Source organism: Petromyzon marinus, chromosome 33 (assembly GCF_048934315.1).
Source record: "Petromyzon marinus isolate PM22_M1 ecotype Great Lakes invasive population chromosome 33, UKy_Petmar_22M1.pri1.0, whole genome shotgun sequence".
Classification (NCBI taxonomy): domain Eukaryota; kingdom Metazoa; phylum Chordata; class Hyperoartia; order Petromyzontiformes; family Petromyzontidae; genus Petromyzon; species Petromyzon marinus.
In genome coordinates, this window is record NC_133699.1 from 13,422,392 (window position 1) to 13,442,181 (window position 19,790).

A 19,790-nucleotide genomic window follows, 5' to 3' on the forward strand; every position below is an offset into this window, starting at 1 on the left:
GACGTTAATAGTAATAATGGTCCCGGGGGTTTGTCAGTTCGTAGAGCACAGTCCCAAGCCACCTCACTGATGGGCCGACAACAGCGGAAGCAGCATGGGGCCATCCATTTAGTAGGTCCGCAAAAATCTGTCACAACTTGACCCCTCCCTGTACGCACGTGGACTTTGTACACCCCCCACCCCCACCTGCGTACGTACAGCCTGACCCCCCCCCCCTCCACCGGAATCCTATAGAACGGCCGATATTTAATCCACGCAGAAAGGATCAAGGATTAATAATATTAACGTGTTTAAGCAAACAGTCCACCGCTGGACTATCTAACTCATTTGAAGGCCAACGTAGACAAATTATTATCGAGGCTTCACCCCCCCCCCCGTTTCCTATACGTACATTGTCAGACCCCCCCCCCCCATACGCAAGCGTACGCATTTGGGTTAACCCCCCCCCCACTCTCCCCTCCGTGCGTACGTACTAAATGGATGGCCCCCAGCATCACAGCCCTGATGCTATCTTGCCCTTGGACAAAGCTGGGCTGATACATTCCTGACCTTATCTACAATGGCCCAGATGCCCAGTTGCCAGAGCATGCGCTTGTGTATGGGCCATATGCACACATTCACAAGGGGGCAAGGCATTAATGACTTATATAAAGCAATGCTGGGCACGGACTCATTGGATTACATAGTTACCCATAGGTTTACATAGTTACCGATAGGTTTGCATAGTTATCCTCAGGCTTGCATAGAGATCCATAGGATTACATAGAGACCCACAGCTTAGGGCCCTAGATTAGCTTAATGCAGGGCAGATAGGAACATTTGAACTTTTCTTTCTCACAGCATGACCAACTGTGGTCGTGACGCCATCGTGATTTATATTGTTCCTCTGAAACAGATCAGGCCCGACTATGCAGCAAGAAGTGTGTCGAGTAGTCAAATGACGCACGCCATTCGGAATTGTGAATTTCAAACAAAAAAGGTCGTTTGCCCTGAGCAGCGTTTTCCTTGGAGCTTTGCAAATGCATCGGGAAGAAAAGGGCAACTTTGTTTCTGTGCTGACTGCAAACAGAACCACATTGATGGATGCAACCTTAAGGGGAGTGCTTTCAGAATAAAAAAAACAATGGAGCATGGATTCACGGTTTACCCATAGCAATATTTTATATAACACTCATTCATGGAATTAGCCAAAGATCCCCAACATAGGACCGCAGAGCTTGGGGGGGAATTGTTGACGTCGGGTTTGGCTGCCTTCTCGCCCGTCTGCGCTTTGCCGTGCCTCGGGATAATTATTCTCTCAACCCTCACTGAGAGTGAGCACACAATGCGCGCGCATTGCGATCTCAACTTTTTTTTATTCAGGAAGCACAATGCCTTGTTTCGCAGCGCCAATGTGTAGGAATATCCCTTCACTCTGCTGTCCGGATTTGGAACTGCCTCCCTGAACACATTGTTGGCGAAATCACCGATTCTGGTCTTCAGGCCTTCAAACGCCAAGCACTTGGACATCTCCTAACTTCACCGCACACCTTGTAGGACCGAGTCTCTGAGCTGCTGTTAACCAATGATTATGCCGATTAGATGTACGAACGTCTAATATGGCCGTTGTTCACAACTGCACCCAAAAAAAGAAATGCCTCTTGTAAAAATCCACACGGAATCCAAACGCCGCGGCTGAGGGATGACAAGGCCACCCAGTTCATGACAAGACTTTTAATATCAACCGAGTTTCAATCTCGTTGAGGGGTAAAAATGTTTGCCTATTATTTAGAGTTCATTAAATTCGTACCACTCAATGGGAAGTCAACAGGGCTCGTCCCTTACGGGGTGACTCGCCGCTGTCATGAAAATGTGGAATTTCCACCACTGGCTCAGGGCTGCTGATGGGGACGACCTTGTCTGAGTGTGGAACGGCTCTTTCTGTCTGAATCGATGCAGGGCTTGAGGATCTCTTTACAGTCACGATGCTACCCAATCACCAAACAGAGCCAATTTCATTTTTTTCTATTTCATCAACTATCTTCTCGTCCGCGACGCTCGCAACCAAACGACTTCATAAACCTCTTGTGGAAGAGCACGGCACACGTGATTACAGTGTAGGCCATGTCGTTGGCAATTTGTCTTTTGTTTGGTATCTTTTTTTTTGGTACTCCCTAAACAAAAAAAAGCAAATCAATAAATTACAGCTGGCGCCTGATCCATTCATCACTGGCTGCGTAGCTGACGGGAGATCTGACGGCGTGGCGAGTGATTAATGGGCCCAGGCGCAGTGTCCAGCTCGCACGCGGAGAGGTCAGCCCTGTGCACGGGCATCAGCAAGAAATCCACTCCCCAATATCTCTCCTCTCACTCGATCTCTCTCGCTCTCTCGCAGAGACAAGCCTCCCGATCAAATGCACGCATTTATACGCCCCCCCCCCCGTTCGAGCCATCGATCGATCGATGGCGCTTTATTTTACCAGGCGAAAAAATCTATTGAAACTCAACATAATTTCGGTGAGTTCTTTGTTGAGGCGCATCGGGTTTTTGCCAAAGGATGTCCGTAAATAATTAACGTTTTAAGGCACTTCTGTGCGACGGCACCAATGACTGAGCTGTACTTTTACAAATCTACTAGATAAGGCCCTTCTCGCATTTGAACGCAATATGCTACGAATTTGAACACAAGACAGAGTGAGCAATTTGGGGGGGGGGCAGGGGTGAGGGGATCATAAAATCTTGATGGCCAGAGAGCACTGTAGATCTAGTTAGTGTTGGTAGATATAGTTGGCATTGGTAGACCTAGTTAGCTTTGGTAGATTTAGTTGGCGTTGGTAGATCTAGTTAGCGTTGGTAGATCTAGTTGGCGTTGGTAGATCTAGTTAGCGTTGGTAGATCTAGTTGGCGTTGGTACATCTAGTTAGCTCTTGATGAATGGTGTGTGTGCCGGATATTCGATTGGTAGCCAGAATTTGGCAACGATTATAGTGACGAGACAGCACGAGCAAACTTTGAAGTTCAACAACGTAACAACTGCGGTGTCTGGCAGAATGAAGCATGAGGTTTAGTGACACCAGTGGCAACAACCTTAATCCTTGTTGCTGTTCAGTAAACATGGCCCCATAATTGTATGAACATTGAGCACAGCTATTCTCCGTTGGTGGTCCTGAGCTATTTGCAGATATGCCTTATTCTTGTTCCCTTCCTTTGCAAATCCTTCCTGTACCCTTCCTTAACATCTCATCTATTTCAAACACGAACAGAATGGCAATGGAACACTCCCTGTCGGCAGCCCACGTTTTATTGCGAACCGTTGTGACGTTTCCGATTGGTATTTTAAACACAGTTCCAGCAAGGGCAGTTACAGACTCTTAATCCTTTCCAATACGTTGTATCTCATTCCGTTTTTCCGTTCGACATCTCCACAGTGCATCTCTTTCGCACGCCCATGTCCTTTTCAAACTCCAGACTGCATTTCCATCATCTGGCATGGGGTGAAACTCAACTCTTGTGGTTGACGTGCCAGTTTAAAAAAAAAAACGTACCGCTCCCCGCTCACGTCTTCCTCCGTAGCTGTCCTCTAACTCTCGCACACCTTGACATTACCGCGGTGGCCGTTCTAAAAGTGTCAATAGTCAAAATAACGTACCGTCGCTTGCCTCAATGCAAGGGCAAGTGAAGATGGTCTGCGACTTCACTCGCCTGGCAGCGATCGCGGCTGTTGTGCAAGCTGCATGCACGCGGCTTGCAGCGCTGCCCCATTCGCCCCGCAGTGGATGCGCCACAGACGCACGTTACTAGGGAACATCTCTAAAGCCGGTCCATTCAAGCCACGTTATTTGTCACAGCTGACACAAGGAATTATGGTAATCGGTGTCGGATTGGTGGGCCTAAAAAAAAAAACACGTAACTCCCAAGTCTGCACGGATTCCAATCTCACCACTTTAGGCGCAGCGATTCTCCGAACCGCCACTGCTCACGACGTAACCTTTATTTATTTTCTTTCTTATGCAAATATTTAACCTGAAAAAAAATCTTAAAAATATGGAACATCTCGCTTGCAAGGGTGTCCACGTACTAAATGTAATCAAAACGCCCACTTAATATCACTCGTGGCTTTCTGAGCGAGCGGAAATTATACGGTTGCTATTTAAAGGTATTTGGAGCAGACGCCGCGCCAGGCTTATCGAATGTTTCATGTGGCACTCGAGGTGCCACTTAAAAAGGAATTACCTTTGTCTACTTCGCAAGTGACTACTGACCGCGAGGAATTCAAGCAAGCGCTCCTCTCGACTGACACTGGAGGCCACCGAAAACACAAAGGCAAGCATCAGCTCTCTCCCGAGTCCGCTTGGGGTGGCGCATGTAGCAGGAGGCCATTGCACGAATGCCGCCTTTGTCTAAACAGCGCGGATATTTCCCGTTTTTATTTGGCGTGTTGGGCCACGTTACGCGGAGTGGAGTCCCGGGATGGGTCGGCAGCCTCGCGAGCCCAGGAATCGCAGCAGCCGGGCTGAGGACAGGCCACAGCGTGTGCGTGAACTCGCGCTGCGCTTAATCAGAATCAGAATATGTATTACTGGAGGAGTCCGATGAGCCAAGAAGCTCTTTTTCACAGATGTCCAGTCAGGGGTGGGTAAGAACGTTACAACAACAAACAGTACAAAAACACGATAGCAGTGCAGAGTACAAGAAAAGGTAAACACATCGCCCAAACACAAACAAATACAACACTAAACCATCCCCATCATACCAGACCAAGCCCACTGAGGTGTTAATTGCCACAGCACTACAATTTACCTATAATTCTGCTCTTTTCGCGACAGGGCGACACAACAGAGGAGCACGGCTGACGAGAAATAAGTCATATTCTTAGTTCTTTCGGTAAAGTCACGTTGAAGGGAAACAACAAAATAAGAATATGAATTACTGCAGTCACGAAAGCTTTAAATCAAAGAGAAATAAGTCGTTAAGCCACCGTCTCCCAGCCACGTGTGGGTTAATCAAGACTCTTGTAACTCGGCCTCTCTGATTCAAGCACCTATAGTGTTGCCCAGCAGTCAAATGCAAGACAGTCTCGTATGTATGTGTGATTAATTAAATAAAGGAATCGACATCATCATCATCATCGTCCATACACATACTCTAGATCCGAGGAAAGACTGATGAATTCCAAACACCAAAATGCCCTGCCATTCCAAGACTATGGAAGGGCATTTTACACAGTGGGAAGTGATGTGGTCATGACAAGCTGTCACATATTAAGGTCTGTGTGTATAAATATAACAAAAGAAAAAAGATCTCCCGTATAGCCTTCATAGACTTTTGGGGCAAGTGCTGTTAGCGAGTACCTATGAAGGCCGGCACGGCACACGAGGGGGTGGGTGGCCAGCACCACGCCTGACCACCTATGTCTCCCTATTAGTGATGTTTACACACTGCACCAGGTACTAATTTGAGGCTGAGTCGACCTAGAGGAGGCCCAGGACTGGTTCAGATAATCGTCACTGGCCGTGAGCAGGAATCGAACTCGGGACGTCGGGTCCATAGCGGCGACAATGAATTTGCACGAAGGGATTTACAAAAATGCCCATCACAAGGGAAGTCGAACAAAGAGTCATACTTTCGCAAAAAAAACCCCGTTCATTCTCGACGATCAAAAGACGTTCCCTGAACGTTGGTCCTGCCGGAAACAGAGGCGTGAATGTGAGCAGAGGAAGCACCTCGCAACTGTCGACCGTCGCCGACTCCCACGGAAGCCCAATTTGAGTGCGGTTCGCCCTCTGGCAGCGCTCGGTCGCTCCAGCCCAGCCGAGCTCAGCGAGACTTTGATCTCCGAGCATCTCCTAATGACGACGCCTTCACGGTTGACAGAGCCCCCCACCAGTCAATTTGCCTCCCCGCACCACGCACGCTAATGGAACCAAAGCAATAATACACATCCCACACCCCCAGTCGCCCCCCCCACACACACACTCGCCCCCCTCACCCCGCCCCCCACAATCTTAACCCCCCCTCCCTTTACCAAAGCCTTGCCTTCACCCCGCCACACTCCCATGTTAAATGAGAAAGGCGGAGGAGAGGCTCTCACTTATTTAAACATTTAGTACCGCATGTTAAAAATAATTGAAGCTTGCTGAACGCAGTGTTTTACAGCATTAGCCCATGTTCGGCACTTCAATAAAAATGTACTGGGAATTAGGGACCTTGTTTCTTTAATGGTTAGTTTTTTCTCTTCCCCCTTCGGTGTAAAGGGAATGGATCAGACTAGAGGACTCCATCGGTTTTTTTGTTCTGGACTCCTGTAAGGGGGACTCACGCTTTGGCCACCCCACGACGGTAATATTTTTGTGCTTGGGGAAAGTAGCGCAGGACCCACAGTTGCCATTGGGTTGGGGGGGGGGGCCCTTTAAAACGTGTTGGCAGGCGAGACGCCCTATCGTGTGCTTACAGGGCTCCGCCGTCGGAAGCAAAGCGCGCGATCGCTGTTGACGGTTTAAAACGAGATACCCGAGTGAGGGGTCCAGCGTTTGAGGGTGGTTGGAGCAGGCAAGCGGGGCAAGGTGAGTGGCCCACCTCTCACTCTTCCGGCTGTTTCTCCCACCGCTATGGCCGTCCCTTCCACCTTTGTCACGCGGGGCGGTGACGCGGCCCAGCAGGAATGCGTTCGCCACAGTGGCGAGATGTTAACTACCTTGCCTGGTATGCAGGAGGTCATGGGTTCAATCCCAACCCCGACGCCTGTATATATGGAGTTTGTGTGTCTCTCTCCCTGCGGTCGCGTGGATTTTTCTACGGGTCCTCCGGTTTTTTCCTTCACATTTAGAAACATGCATTTAGAGTATCTGGCTACGATAACTTTTCACACGATAAGCCACTTCGTTGAAATATTATTTGTAGCCAGGTCGCTTCTGAAAAAGCTACATAGCTCAGTGGGCCTTACCTGGTAAAAGAAAATATAATAAATCTGGCAGGCCGCCCTGGTTAACACTGCATTTGTATCAACCGGAAAATACTATATACCATCTACTTGACGTGATTCTAAACGAGTAGGCCATTGTATGCCGGCGCCATCCACTTTTTCCAAATTTGGAAAATGACATGCAAATACTCAATTGAGATTAGACACAGCAATATCGCCCCCTACTGTGATATTACCATCAACCACACTTCCATTACTCCCGTTCACACACTGCTTAACGCTTATCCACAGATCGGAGTGGTAGCCCAGAAGTAATACCACTTTTCCGTTGTCATTGGCACTAAATTAATCCTTTTAGGAAGTGGAAAAGCCTTCATCATAGAGGCAGCTTTATGCCTTTAAGGTCAAAAGTTGACCATACAATTTAATTTCCCTATCTTTCGTTTCCAGTGAGATTACTGCAGTCACAAATAATTGACTGTGCCGCTACACACGACGAACGAACGCTCGCGCAGAGCAGAGATTCACATTGCGCTGTGTAGCACACGGTACCCCGCGTTAAGCGAGCATCACACGCCTCGGGCGACGTGAAACCCGTCCACACCACCTGTGGAACTCACCGCTGTGGTCGTGTGATGTGTCACGTGTGTATGCGACGACTGCCTAATCGTCGCGTGATTGCTCCTAATTACATTTCAGAGCCCCTTGGTTCTGCCTCCTGTGCTCCACCTGAACCACGATTGGCTACTGGTTCACATAACATTTATGAATGTAGGATGGACAACAGGAAACTTTTTAAACGTGCTGTTCGGAAAAGTGAAAGACACCTGAAGAACAGGAAGACCTAACAGGGAATGGATGGCGACGACATAGATTGGTGCCAGAAAGATGCGGTCACGACTTGAGCTTATTGACACAAGACGGAGGAAGTGGAAACAAAATGACAATGTGCAGCAGACACCTATGGACTACCTGCCCATGGATCGTTATGATTCATAGTTCAATTCTAGATTTGAAGCTTTCGTGACTGCAATGATCCATACTCTTTGGTTCTATTCGGTAAAGTCACGTAGGTAAAACAAAAAAATCACGACGTTTCGGCCACAACACAAGTGGCCTTCATCAGGTGAAGGGACCAACCTGTCCAGAGGACAGCGTTGGAGTGAAGAAGAACCATGTAATGATCCGGTCGAGTTTGTGTTGTAAGGCCCTCCACCAACAGAGAAAATAGTTTTTCAACTTGCATGTGAGCTGGAATAACAAATAATTGGCACATTAAACGCTTGCACGCGCGACAAGTTAATGTGTTCAGCCACGTTGGGTGGTGGGGCATTACCCAACAAAAATTAGGCCAGATAAATGATGTGACCTCGCCAAATTAAATTTTTTTATCAATTAACTCCGTGCTGTAAAGTTAAACCGAGCGAATATCACGGAATGCTAATTTTACATCCCCACGCCCCGCCTGGCCCCTGTGTTCTCGCTCAAGTGAGGGTTGAGTGGCCGGTCTCCCTATGGAGCCGGTGCGTTTAGTCGCTTCAGTGTGAACCCGGCGCGCACAGAACGCACGCAGCTCCACTCCGGGCGCACGCTGCTGCCTGGCCCACGAGCGGCGGCTGTGGGAGACGCACGCGGAGAGAGTCAAGATGGAGACGCTCTCACGCGCTCTTCCTCGACAAGCTCCCAGAGGCCCCCTTCGCTGCTCACTGTTCAAACTCAGAGAGAAGTGGCTCTCCCTCAACCCCCCACTGGGTCTAAGAAAATCTGTTTTTCTTTCAGTGAAGGTTTACAGTACAGCCCGTTTTCCTGCAATGCCGCGTCCTGTTTTCTCAACGAGAATTGGATACAACGCCACGAATGTATTCAGGAACACATTTTTTTTCATTTCACTCGGATGCGATTTGGATATAACACGATCGAGTGAACGGAACTACGTCGCGCGAGTAGGAATAAGCGGTTGTACGGCTGCCTCGCCGTAGCATTACACAAGGCGAGATGCTGCTGGATGCTTCTAGATGCTACCCACGCACCTCAAGTCTTTGTTCAACGTGCGTTACGCATCTCACACGTTATCGCGGACTGCGCATTTTTATAACGCTGTTTTTCCATAACGCGGTGTTCGTTAGGAACACAACTGCTACCGCGGTTATCGGAGAACAGACTGCACCTCGCGTGTTGATTCTTACACCGTGTGCGCTATGCGTCGGACTTTCTTGCGTTCCGTGTTAACTTGTAAAACTCCCTTTGTAAATGCAACGAAACCTACTCCTGTGAACAGAAGACTAATGTGCAGGCCAATTAAACCTTTGAACATAAGGAAGACTTTCTTTCAGATCAAGGCATAGTGTTCCCGTAACTAAAATTGCCGTTTTGGAAGATGTTGCTTTCACTTTGGGTCCTGAAACAAAAAAAAACTGTGGAAATTCCACAATTTAATATCAGGGTCAGTCTCTCCAAGAAAGGAACCCGATTTCCACCGAGCCCAAATTGTGAAAATTCACGTTGGTCAGATGAGAATCAGAAACATGATCTTTATTTATCCTGTAGAAATCCGATGAGCTATGAAGCTCTTTTCCACAGATGTCCAGTAGGGACGGATCAGAAAGTTACAACAACAAACCTCCGATTAGCATGGTTAGCTATGTACGCTGCGAAAGAAGTTCAACAAACATACATACAATAAAAAAAAACAATAGGAGTGCAGAGTATAGGCAAGGCAAGCAAATCACGAAAAATAAATAACCTAAACTACACTTTTTATTTTGCCAGGTCAGGCCCACTAAGTTATATAGTTATGTTTCAGAAGCAGCCTGGCTACAAATGATTGTTCAACAAAGCGGCTTATCCCGTGGAAATTTATAGCAGCCAAATCTGGCCCAAACGAGCATGGGGATGGGGTTCATTTCCACTTAGGGCACCGCCCAAGTCACTTTAAAGGACAACTGGTTTTCTTGCAAAAAAAAAGTTTCTATTTACTGAGTTCATTTAGAATTCACACCCATGACCGCTTGCAAAATGGGCTTCTGAGTCAGCGAATCTGATTGGCTCACAGCAGTAAGCATGCTGCGAACCCTCATGGCTCGGAGCGTGGGCATGCCACTCATGTGCTGCATGAAGTCAAAAGTGATAAATGTGGCCATCGGCAAAGCTGCGCGTGCATTCATTCTGTACACGTGGCCACCAAAGCAAAAACGCGTACAACGACAATTCGAGTTGGTTTAATTTAGCGTCGAAATACAAGGTGGATGCTCACTTAATGGGCTGGGTTTTTTTTTTGGTTGTTGCTTTTTCCACCCCCTCCTCCACCTCGTTCTCCCTTAGGAGATGAACATTCACCACCCTAAAAAAAGAAAAATTCCACAAGGGTGGATTTTTGAACGTCCATTCTTGGTGTGGGAGCACTCCTGTTGAAAACCAGAACCAAAAGTGACTCCCTTCTTCCGGAAACACAAAAAAACCACCGTTCTGCATCGAGCGGATATTTTCCATTTTTCCCATGGAGATTCACCCATGTGTTCCTCGTGTAAACGTCTTGCTTGCGCGCAAGCGGGATGGTTTGCAGCTGCACAAGGCAATGCACAGAAAACAGTGGCGTTGGTCTTCATGCAGCAGTAAAAAAGAATAAGAGATATGCTCAATAATGTAAAAAAATTGTACTTTAAAGGTATCGTTTCTAAAACGCGACAGCCCACTCAAGACTTACAAAAAAGAATCAGAATTCCGATTAAACAAATGAGCATTGGGTCATGATAATTTGTGTTGGTGGTCTTTAGCCTTCTTGGAAAACTCCACATTCCATTGGCAGAGAGAAGTAGGACAACAACTGTTGACTTTCTATTCTAGCGGCACTGTTTGAATGTTTCACAATTTACTCATCTCACGAGTATAATACATGGACGCATTTGAACTCAAATTCTCCTGATTTGGAACCTCATAATTCACGAACCCTCTTCAAAGTCGTCTCGCCAGCGTGGAAGAGTAGACCAGAATATCGTTTAGAGGGGGCTCTCGAGAGCTCCCTCCAGTGGAGGCCCTTCCGCCAACAGTGGCGTGAGCATAACGATTGCAGGGGCTGCCCCTTTGCCTATCCCACGAACTTGGGCAACAAGGATATAAACCATAGCAGTGAAAGAATTACACATTACAATTTAATACATTTTGGGTAAAGTTCAAATATGGGGTTTTGGCAATGATACAGGCACACAACTTTACTCCTCCCGTGAATTGTGTTTATTTTACAATGAGCGGTAAACAATATATATAAAAAATATCCACGCAAAATTACTGGGGGATTGTGGGAGTTGAACACTGGACCCGGTATCAATCGTACGGCAATAATAATGTCTTCTTTGATAGCTCGCCGCAAACGCCTACCTCACAGCTCTCTGCTTGGAATCAGCTCCATATTAAGTTAATTTAAACCTATTACTTTAATAGCTTTTAATAACGAAACATAGACTCCATGGTGGGCCTTGGCAACCACGGTGCCAGTCAGCAGTTTTCACACGGCTCATTTCCCTGCCCGTACGGCCGATAGAGAATGGTGTCGCTTTGCTTGTTAGTTTATTCAATTTATGTCTGAAATACGTGTTTAACGGGTGGCTTAATGAGTTCAAAAGCGTTCGAAGCTTTCACCCGAAGGAAAAAAAAACTAAACGCTTAAAGTTGTGACTTTGAAACCGAGGCGAGCTTACTTAACACACGCTTAGAAAATTAAGCGTATCAAGCAGGGAGCGAGTGCACAATTGAGGGCGTGAATAAAACAGTCCAAAACCAACCGCAAGGTAAATGGGCTCGACTGAACCTTAGATACTTTTTTTTTATTAAACCAGGCCAGGGAAGCTTCAAAACGGCGTTTATGAAGGGCTCAAAAAAAGTAGTCAGAGAAGGCTCAACTGAGGCCTTGTGGAAATATGGTTCATAGCCAGCGAGGGAGCGCTTCTCAGAGGACTCCCTAGGGGGGCATGGAGCAGGATTCAAGCGATTAACCCACGCAAATGCATTGCGCAGGAACCCTGCAAATACAGATCACCGCACGAACACGTTTCCAAACATCACCCAAAAGAGCAGATGTTGCAGAAGTGTACACGAAAGTTGCCGAGACCTAGCGCTCTGTAAACACCGGTGGGTGTGAGTTTAAAGAAGCAATTTTCATGGCCTTCCAACGAAACACAACTTAATCGCTAAAGCACAAAGCTATCCCACGGTCAGATGTATTGTGGGGAGGGGGGGGCATTTTGGGAGCAGCTTTGTGCGACTTGAAATTCACGGTTTCGCGACAACGAATGACATTTCACACAGTTTGTGCCCGAACAGGTTATTCATAACTGCTGGCTTTGAGCGATGTAACGGGAGCCGGGAAGAAGGGGGTGTGACATATACGTCTGGGTTGTGCGTTTTACTTTTTCATTACGATTTTATTTCCAGCCAGACACACCCCTCATTAGTTTGTGTGTCAATACAAAATTAAAGCGAGTGAATAGTCAGGCCGCAAACCTTTAGTTCCAGCCACTGAATATATAACATCATTGAAATGCAAAACTGTCCTCTGCGTCTCCACATGAATACAATTATGTTTTAGGCCATCAACCTATTGGCTTTCGAATAGGTAAGAAAACTCTCCAAGATCTGTCCGAACACTCTCCCACCATCTGGTCATGCTTTTTAAATGTACCGTAGTCTATTTGTAAAGTTTCGAGAGCAAAAAACCCTTACTGCAACACGGTAGCGCCCTTTAAACACCTGGTCACAGTGCCAGGTTCACTCCGCGACTCCTGACGCAATCGCCTGGCTCAGCCACCTCGGTGTAAAATGACAATCGTTGCCTCTACATCAACATCGGCCGGACGCAAAAGCACAATCTTTACGGATGTATATTTTTATGTTTGTAATTTTCTTCGCCTTACCGATGTCTCCAATGGGTCCCATCAGCGTGGCGATGGTGCGATGGCTTTTTTGTCAAGATGAACATCTGGTGCACAGAGTGGTAAGAATTGAGAGCCAGGCTCTCGTTCTGTGCGCTTATTTCTAATGAATTTCTCTCAGCAAAAGTGCCATATAAGTGATTTCCCTCCAATGTCTAATCACGTCGTGCCACTCAAAACACAGTTTCCCAGGTGAGACTGTGAAGCTGTGTGCTAATAGTCTTAAGCACGCGTTTGTATGGATGTTTTTACTTCTTTCGCACCGTACGTAGCCAACCGTGCTAATCGGAGTTGCGGGGGGGGGGGGGGGGAAGGAAGTTGGTGTGTGAGACTGGTCATTTAGGTTTGGTATTTTCACCGGTTGCGTCCCAAGTGCACGATGTGCATCCAAGCACGAAGCCACATATTACACAGCCACACAACTCGGAGGTGGCGTCGTGACGCAGGCATGAGGCCCGATATCCTTACGGGAGCTTTCATACGTAACGGCGAGCGTCTCCCCTTCACAAACATCGGGGATTTGTATTGTGCCTACTTGCTTGAATAAGGAGCCCTCACTGTTGAATGAAGGGCAAGCACCCAAACGTTTTCTGATTGCATGAATGGTAACCAGGGCTCAGGCCATCAAGTGCAATACATTTGGGAGTGGAGTTTAATCTCAGGTGGGAGTTCTGTGTTTAAACACAGTACCACAACAGTTATGGCTTCAGAAAACGAGAAAAACATTAGCCAGACATGGACACTGCAATTAGTCCCCGGAGTCACCTGGCTACTGCATCCATGGTCGCGGGGATAATCCCACACACAACATTATCTCAATTTAGAAACACGTGCGCGCATTTGGAACACTTGAGTGATCAATGCTTCACGCACGACGGGAGCCTACTCTAATGTTTATACGTTTCCATTACGGAGCAAGGAGCGTCCTGTGGCATAAACACTTGTAATCTATGCATGGCATGGCCCCAACAACTTCAATTAGCTATAGGGCAGGCTGCTCCAAGAAAAAAATACAAATGTCAATCCTTCTTCTGTGAGCTTATGCATTTAACGGATTAGCTCTAACTGTCGACTGCTTTCGAATAAGCCACAGTAATCTGTTTCTTTGGGATTTTCTGTACAGTCTCACCGTAACTGTGAGGATTATTATCATCTTAGCCGGGATGCGTAAGTGCTATTCATCGTCGAGTCAATGAGCTAAAGAAAAATCATCGGAAAAACCACGCAATATTGTATTTGCATAATTGAAGTATATCATAATGAAAAGTAAATTAGCATACTGATGCATGACATTTTTGCATGCCATTTTTTGGTGCAGTGCCTCTGCATATATATCGCGTTTCATGAATTTCTATTTACAGCGTTGGTTTGACAAGGCATCAGCGGACAACGAAGTGAGAGGATCGCTTAGAGATGCTACCCTGTAAACGCACAGCCTGCGTTTAACCTTCACCTCCCGTAAGCGCCAATCGTACGCGAACAGGCATTGACACTTGCAAAACACCTGTCAACATCGCACGTGTGTTTCGCGTTTTCGCAAACGTGAATGCGCCAGTGGGTCTAACACGAGAGCTCTCAGTAGGGATGCTATGGTCCCCCTCCATCGTGGTGTGACACCTTGATGGAGGGGGACCACAACTCCCGAATCCAGAAGCCAAACCCCAGCCCTATTGACATTTTCAGGAGAGGTGAGCAGCAGGACTGGTCATGTGATCGCGCGAGTAACGACTCGCCTATTGTTCCAGGGATGTGATCAATCGTAACGGCAAATCGGAGGGGGCTGCAGTTCACTTGAAGGATTCACGACTTTGCTCGTCTCAATTTTTCCCCCATCTCACGTGTATCGCTTCTCATTATGAACGAAAAAAATCATCTCACACGTTTAGTGTTTCTTTGTCCCGTTATCCTAAACGTAGCATTCGAGCAACATCCCCGCCGATTGCAAGCAATCGAGTCGCTCTCACGCGCGATTCGATGTTGCGCATCGCGAGCTTTGGAATGTATCCGAATCGATGAAGAACCGCGTGAAGCGTCCTAAAAAAACTCGGTGGGTCGCGAGCCGCAGCAATGACTCATCGGCGCCTCAAACGCTTGCACGCGTACTACGATCACACCCATTGACGCCGATCGCAAGCCGACGCGCCGCTGCACGGCTAGACGCGGGCCGAGCGGCGGCGGCTGCGACCGCGGCTGCGGCGTCCCTGCGGGGACGCGGTTAGCGGGCGGAGCGGCGAGGGCCACAGGGGGGGGGGGGGGGCGGGAAGTGGGGGTGGGGGGGGGCGTACCGTCAGGTGCTGGAAGAGCCACGCCCGCATGATGTTGGTGGCCACCTTAGGGAAAATGCCGCGCTTCTTCTGCTGCTTGCGCTCCTTGTCCAGCTCGTCGTCGTCCCCGGACAGCATGCCGTTGTCCAGCCCGTCGCCTGCAAAAGCAACGCGTACGCAAGCCGTGAGAGGAAGCCGCGTGCGAGCTCGCTCTCGATCTCTCTTGGTGGCGTTTGAGCAACGGCAGCGCAAACGATCGCGGGGGCCGGCGCCTCTACACGGAGAAGTGGATCGTGGGGATAGTTTTAAAGTCCCCCCGTCTATTGTTGTTTTCAGCCAGGTGGCAAATGTGGCGAGGTAACAGGACGAGCCTCGTTCGCGAGGGTGACCAGCGAGGGTTTGGCTACGTACGGTGCGAAAGTAGTTCAACATACAAACATACATACAACCAGGTGTCACGAAAATTGACAAGAGCGCAACACAACGACGAAGACGATAGAAATCAGAGGGGGAAAAAAAACCAAGCTATTAGATATTAGCGCAAACAATAATGGCGCGTTACTGATGGAATTCAAAAGTGTGCACAGACATAGTCGGTATTTTAATGAAATACATTTCCAGTAACAACAGTTGGCAGGGACAAATTACTTTAAAAAAAAACATTCACAGTAACATTTGCAGGATATAGTTTTGTGTGTTTGCACAGCAGGGGATGTGTGAAAACTGAAGGTGGAAATCACTCTGACCCCTTGGCCAGCCGAGTAAACAACGCTGAATACGGAAGCTGTGGCCACCGGGGGTCAGAGGATGGTTTAAATAAAGCAACATTGAGTCAAACTTTAGAATCGGGGAGGTTTTCCTGGGATATTTTCTTTTGAGAGTAGAATCGTACGTGCTCGTTCAGGGCAATATTAATTAAGTTTTCATTTTTAATTTTGTATTATTACCTACGTGACTTTACCGAAAAAAACAAAGAGTACAATATTAGTCAATTCAATGTTTAAATTGGCTGGCTCTGTTTAGTATAACATTATTTTACTCGGGGATAATTATCGAATTGCAGGTAGGGATACTTTAAGTAATTAGACCTTACATTAATTAGACCTATAATTCCGTGAGATATCAATCTATTCATCTGTTGAATAATTTACCAATGTTTTTTTCCGGCAAGATTTTATATGCCGCAACCAAAAAAAGTGAACAATCGATGGGTTACTCGATAATCCTTTATCTGTACCGGCCTTATTGATGTCTTGGGCATTCTCCCGTTGCTAAAATTACACCGGTGCAACTTTTCATAATTATTTGGCCTTCACCACGCGCGTGTGAATTTCATGTCTTGCGTGCAAGCGCTGTAGGAATTCGCGTTCGTACGCACACATGCGGGCGCATCGGGATCACGCAAACATAGAGCTGAACAGGTGATGTACGTGTGAACAGCATACTGTACGTGAAAATAGGTCAATGTTTAGGCGTACACAGTGGAATAGTGGAACGTCGGCGTGGTGGTTCGCTCACTGCGTATGAACCCGTCAAGCATTGGGTTCTTTTCGCGGCCGCGACGGACAGAAGTGGCAAGCGCTATGTGAATCAGTCCTTTGCTCCTTCCTCCACTGACCAGCGTGGTGAAGTATGATTAAAGCAGCCCCCGATAACAGACAGAGTAGCGTAGGTCCTCATCCAGCAGTGGATACTTAAAATATATTCTTACATGTAGATGGATGGGTCAGATGTTCACATACAAAGACAGGCGTGTTTTGTGATGTTTATTTATACATGAAGGTAATTATGCTCCATTGCCACAGGTGCACGGATAGCAGCCCCGGGGAACACGTGATGTGCATTCATAATACTCGGCAGGTACATTTTAATGGGGTACGAGAGAGAAAGTTGAATAAACCATTGTGATTCAATGCCTGCGCGCTTTAAGATGCGTTTCTCCGGCTGTCTGGAACGCTCTTCCTTCCGATATCAGGTAGCCACTGACGCTATGCACTTTTAAATTGAAAACTAATTTCTTTAGCACTGCTTATTGTGTTTAGTTTGTCGTCCTTCCGCACCTCCGATTAGCACGGTTGGCTATGAATGGTGCGAAAGAAGTTCAAAATCCATGCATGCAGAGTACTAATCCCCAATTTTAAAAGTACCCTCCGAGTCCAGGTCTCTCTTGTAAGCCAGATTACTAAATTAACGACCACCTGGTTAAATAAATGGCATCTGCAGTATCGATTGGATAGTATAGCCTTTAGTTTTCGGAATGCGCGCAGGCCATTTGATGTGCCTAGGATTTTTTTTGTTTTAAACCTTCACAGCCAAATTGAGAAAGGAAAAAAAACCTGAAAAAATCCATTGGCTACAGAGAAAAGTGCCGTTCGGCACTCGCATTAGCAATGGTCGAGTGTTTTTATTGGAAAGGGGATTAGAAACTCCGTCCGTTAAACGCCCTGTGCTGTTGTGCGCCTGCGCCGTTGAGACTACAATGGCACGGGCTTTCCGAACCGTGGAGTTGAAACTCTGCGGCGCGTTCCAAAAATGAGCCAATCTGCATCTTTCACAAAACACTCTCGGTCTTCCATGCTCGTGCATGACGGCAGCAGAAATGCGGTTCGGGAGCTCGATGCCAATGTGACGATGAGAGGGCTTCAGGACAGAGAGAGAGAGAGTTCGCGTCGTTTTGCTGTTCCTGCTCCCTCGTTGAAGGAGCGCAGACCAAAGTGGGGTTACTGTGTGATCCATAGTTTGTTTTGCGTGGCCATAATCTCACTCCTGTGACTTGTCTTGAATGTATCTCTATGTACATCTGTAGGTTTGCTTTGGTTCTTTCGGTAAAGTCACGTAGAATGAGAATAAAATAATAAAATAATTAAAATACAATAACACAATAAAATTCTCACGACGTTTCGGCCACAACACAAGTGGCCTTCTTCAGGTGAAAGGAACAAACCTGTCGGGACGACAGAGCTTCAATGGAAACGTCGTGAGAATTTTACCGAAAGAACCAAAGAAGATGAATCCTTGCAGTCACGAAAGCTTTAAATCGAAATATGCATCTGTAGGTCTCTATGGGTTTACGCCATGCTCTGCTGTTCGGATTGCATGGCCACAGTCGCACCGCCGTGGCTCGTGTCTTTAATTTTCCATTCACGAAGGAGACGTGTTCATCGGCCTGCGGAGCCTGTAAAATTCTTTAAAATAATCGCTTCAAATCAGAGCAGGAGGATGACCAAAATCATGGTGTAGATCTGGATATTTTTTGAAATTATTATTATTCGTAATTAAATACCTCTCAAACATGTTTTTAGTGAAAGCAATACAGAGATAGACCTTAGTGCTGTGCTTTGTGCTCATCCCACCAGCGTGCTTTGTGCATGCACGGATGTATCGTACGCGCCCATTGTGTGTGTACGTATGTGTGTGTGTCTGTACGTATGTGTGTGTGTCTGTACGTATGTGTGTGTGTCTGTACGTATGTGTGTGGGGAGCGGTAGTCCGGCAAAACAACCCCCTACCTCCTCGCGGTGCCGGACAGGCAACTCTGTCGTGGACAGCGCTGTGGGGGGAGATCCAATTTTGATTGGCTCCTCCCCTCATGGCATATGTGTCCACCACAGGGGCTAAACGGGGGCTCTGGACGGGTGCGAGGGGCTGGTAACCCCTCCACCTTCAATTAATTACCAGGAAACCACGAATAAAACTGAAATATGTAACAACTAAGCTTGTGCCGGAGGCCCCGGGGGGCCAGGCGTCTATGACGTCTCCTGGCCAAACCCCAATTGGCGGAGCCAGGAGATTGAATACCTACCCTCGGGGCTACTCCAGAAACAACGAAAAGCCACTACGGGTGGCCACGTGGAATGTTCGAACGCTCACTGCAGAGGAGAGGCTGCCACTCCTCTGTCGGGAGCTGGACCGGTACCGCCTGGATCTATGTGGCATTCAGGAGGTCCGGTGGACCGGCTCTGGCTCCTGCCACCATGAGGGGTGGACAGTCCTCTACTCGGGGCAGCAGACTGCCAAACAACAGGGTGTGGGTCTTCTTTTGAACAAAAGAATGAAGGGGGCGTGGGAGCGTGGCGGTGAGGTGTGGGAAGCTGTAAGCCCCAGGCTACTTTGGGCTCGCCTTCCCATCAACCGGAGGCGAGGAATGGTGGTCGTGGTTACTTATGCCCCCACCGAAGATGAACATCCGTGGAGGGATGCAGGCAAAGCCGATGAGTCAGATGCCTTCTATGACCTCCTGTCACAGGTGCTGGCTAAAGTGGCCCCTCGGGATAGAGTCATCATGTTGGGTGACTTCAATGCCCGAGTTGGTCATGATACTGGCACCTGGTCTGGAGTGATTGGAGGGCATGGGCCAGATCAGCTCAATAACAACGGTAGGAGGCTGCTAGATTTTTGTGCAGCCCATGGGCTTGTAATTACCAACACGCTGTTCCGGCATCGGCACATCCACACAACATCATGGATGCATGCCGGGTCCAAGCAAGAACATCTGCTGGACTACATAGTGACGGACCAGCGGATGCGAGCCCATGTCCTTGACACCAGGACCTACCGTGGAGCTGATCTGCCCTCTGACCATCGACTAGTCATCTGTAAGATGCGCCTGCCATTCTTCCACTCCGGTGGTGGGTGTACACCCAGGACCCCATTCCAACCTAAAGTGGCCTGGTCTCAGTTATCTGATGAAAGTTGCAAGCG

General features: G+C 47.7%; 1 protein-coding gene across 3 annotated transcripts in view; it reads right to left on the reverse strand.

Moving 5' to 3' along the window:
* Positions 1-19,790, reverse strand: part of LOC116948498 (homeobox protein Meis1-like) — a 251,078-nt gene that overhangs the window by 78,019 nt on the left and 153,269 nt on the right. For all 3 annotated transcript variants that reach the window (XM_032965226.2, XM_032965227.2, XM_076071560.1), the window contains one exon: positions 15,111-15,247. In XM_032965226.2, coding sequence (XP_032821117.1) covers positions 15,111-15,247 — 137 coding nt within the window. The remainder of the gene's footprint in view (positions 1-15,110; positions 15,248-19,790) is intronic.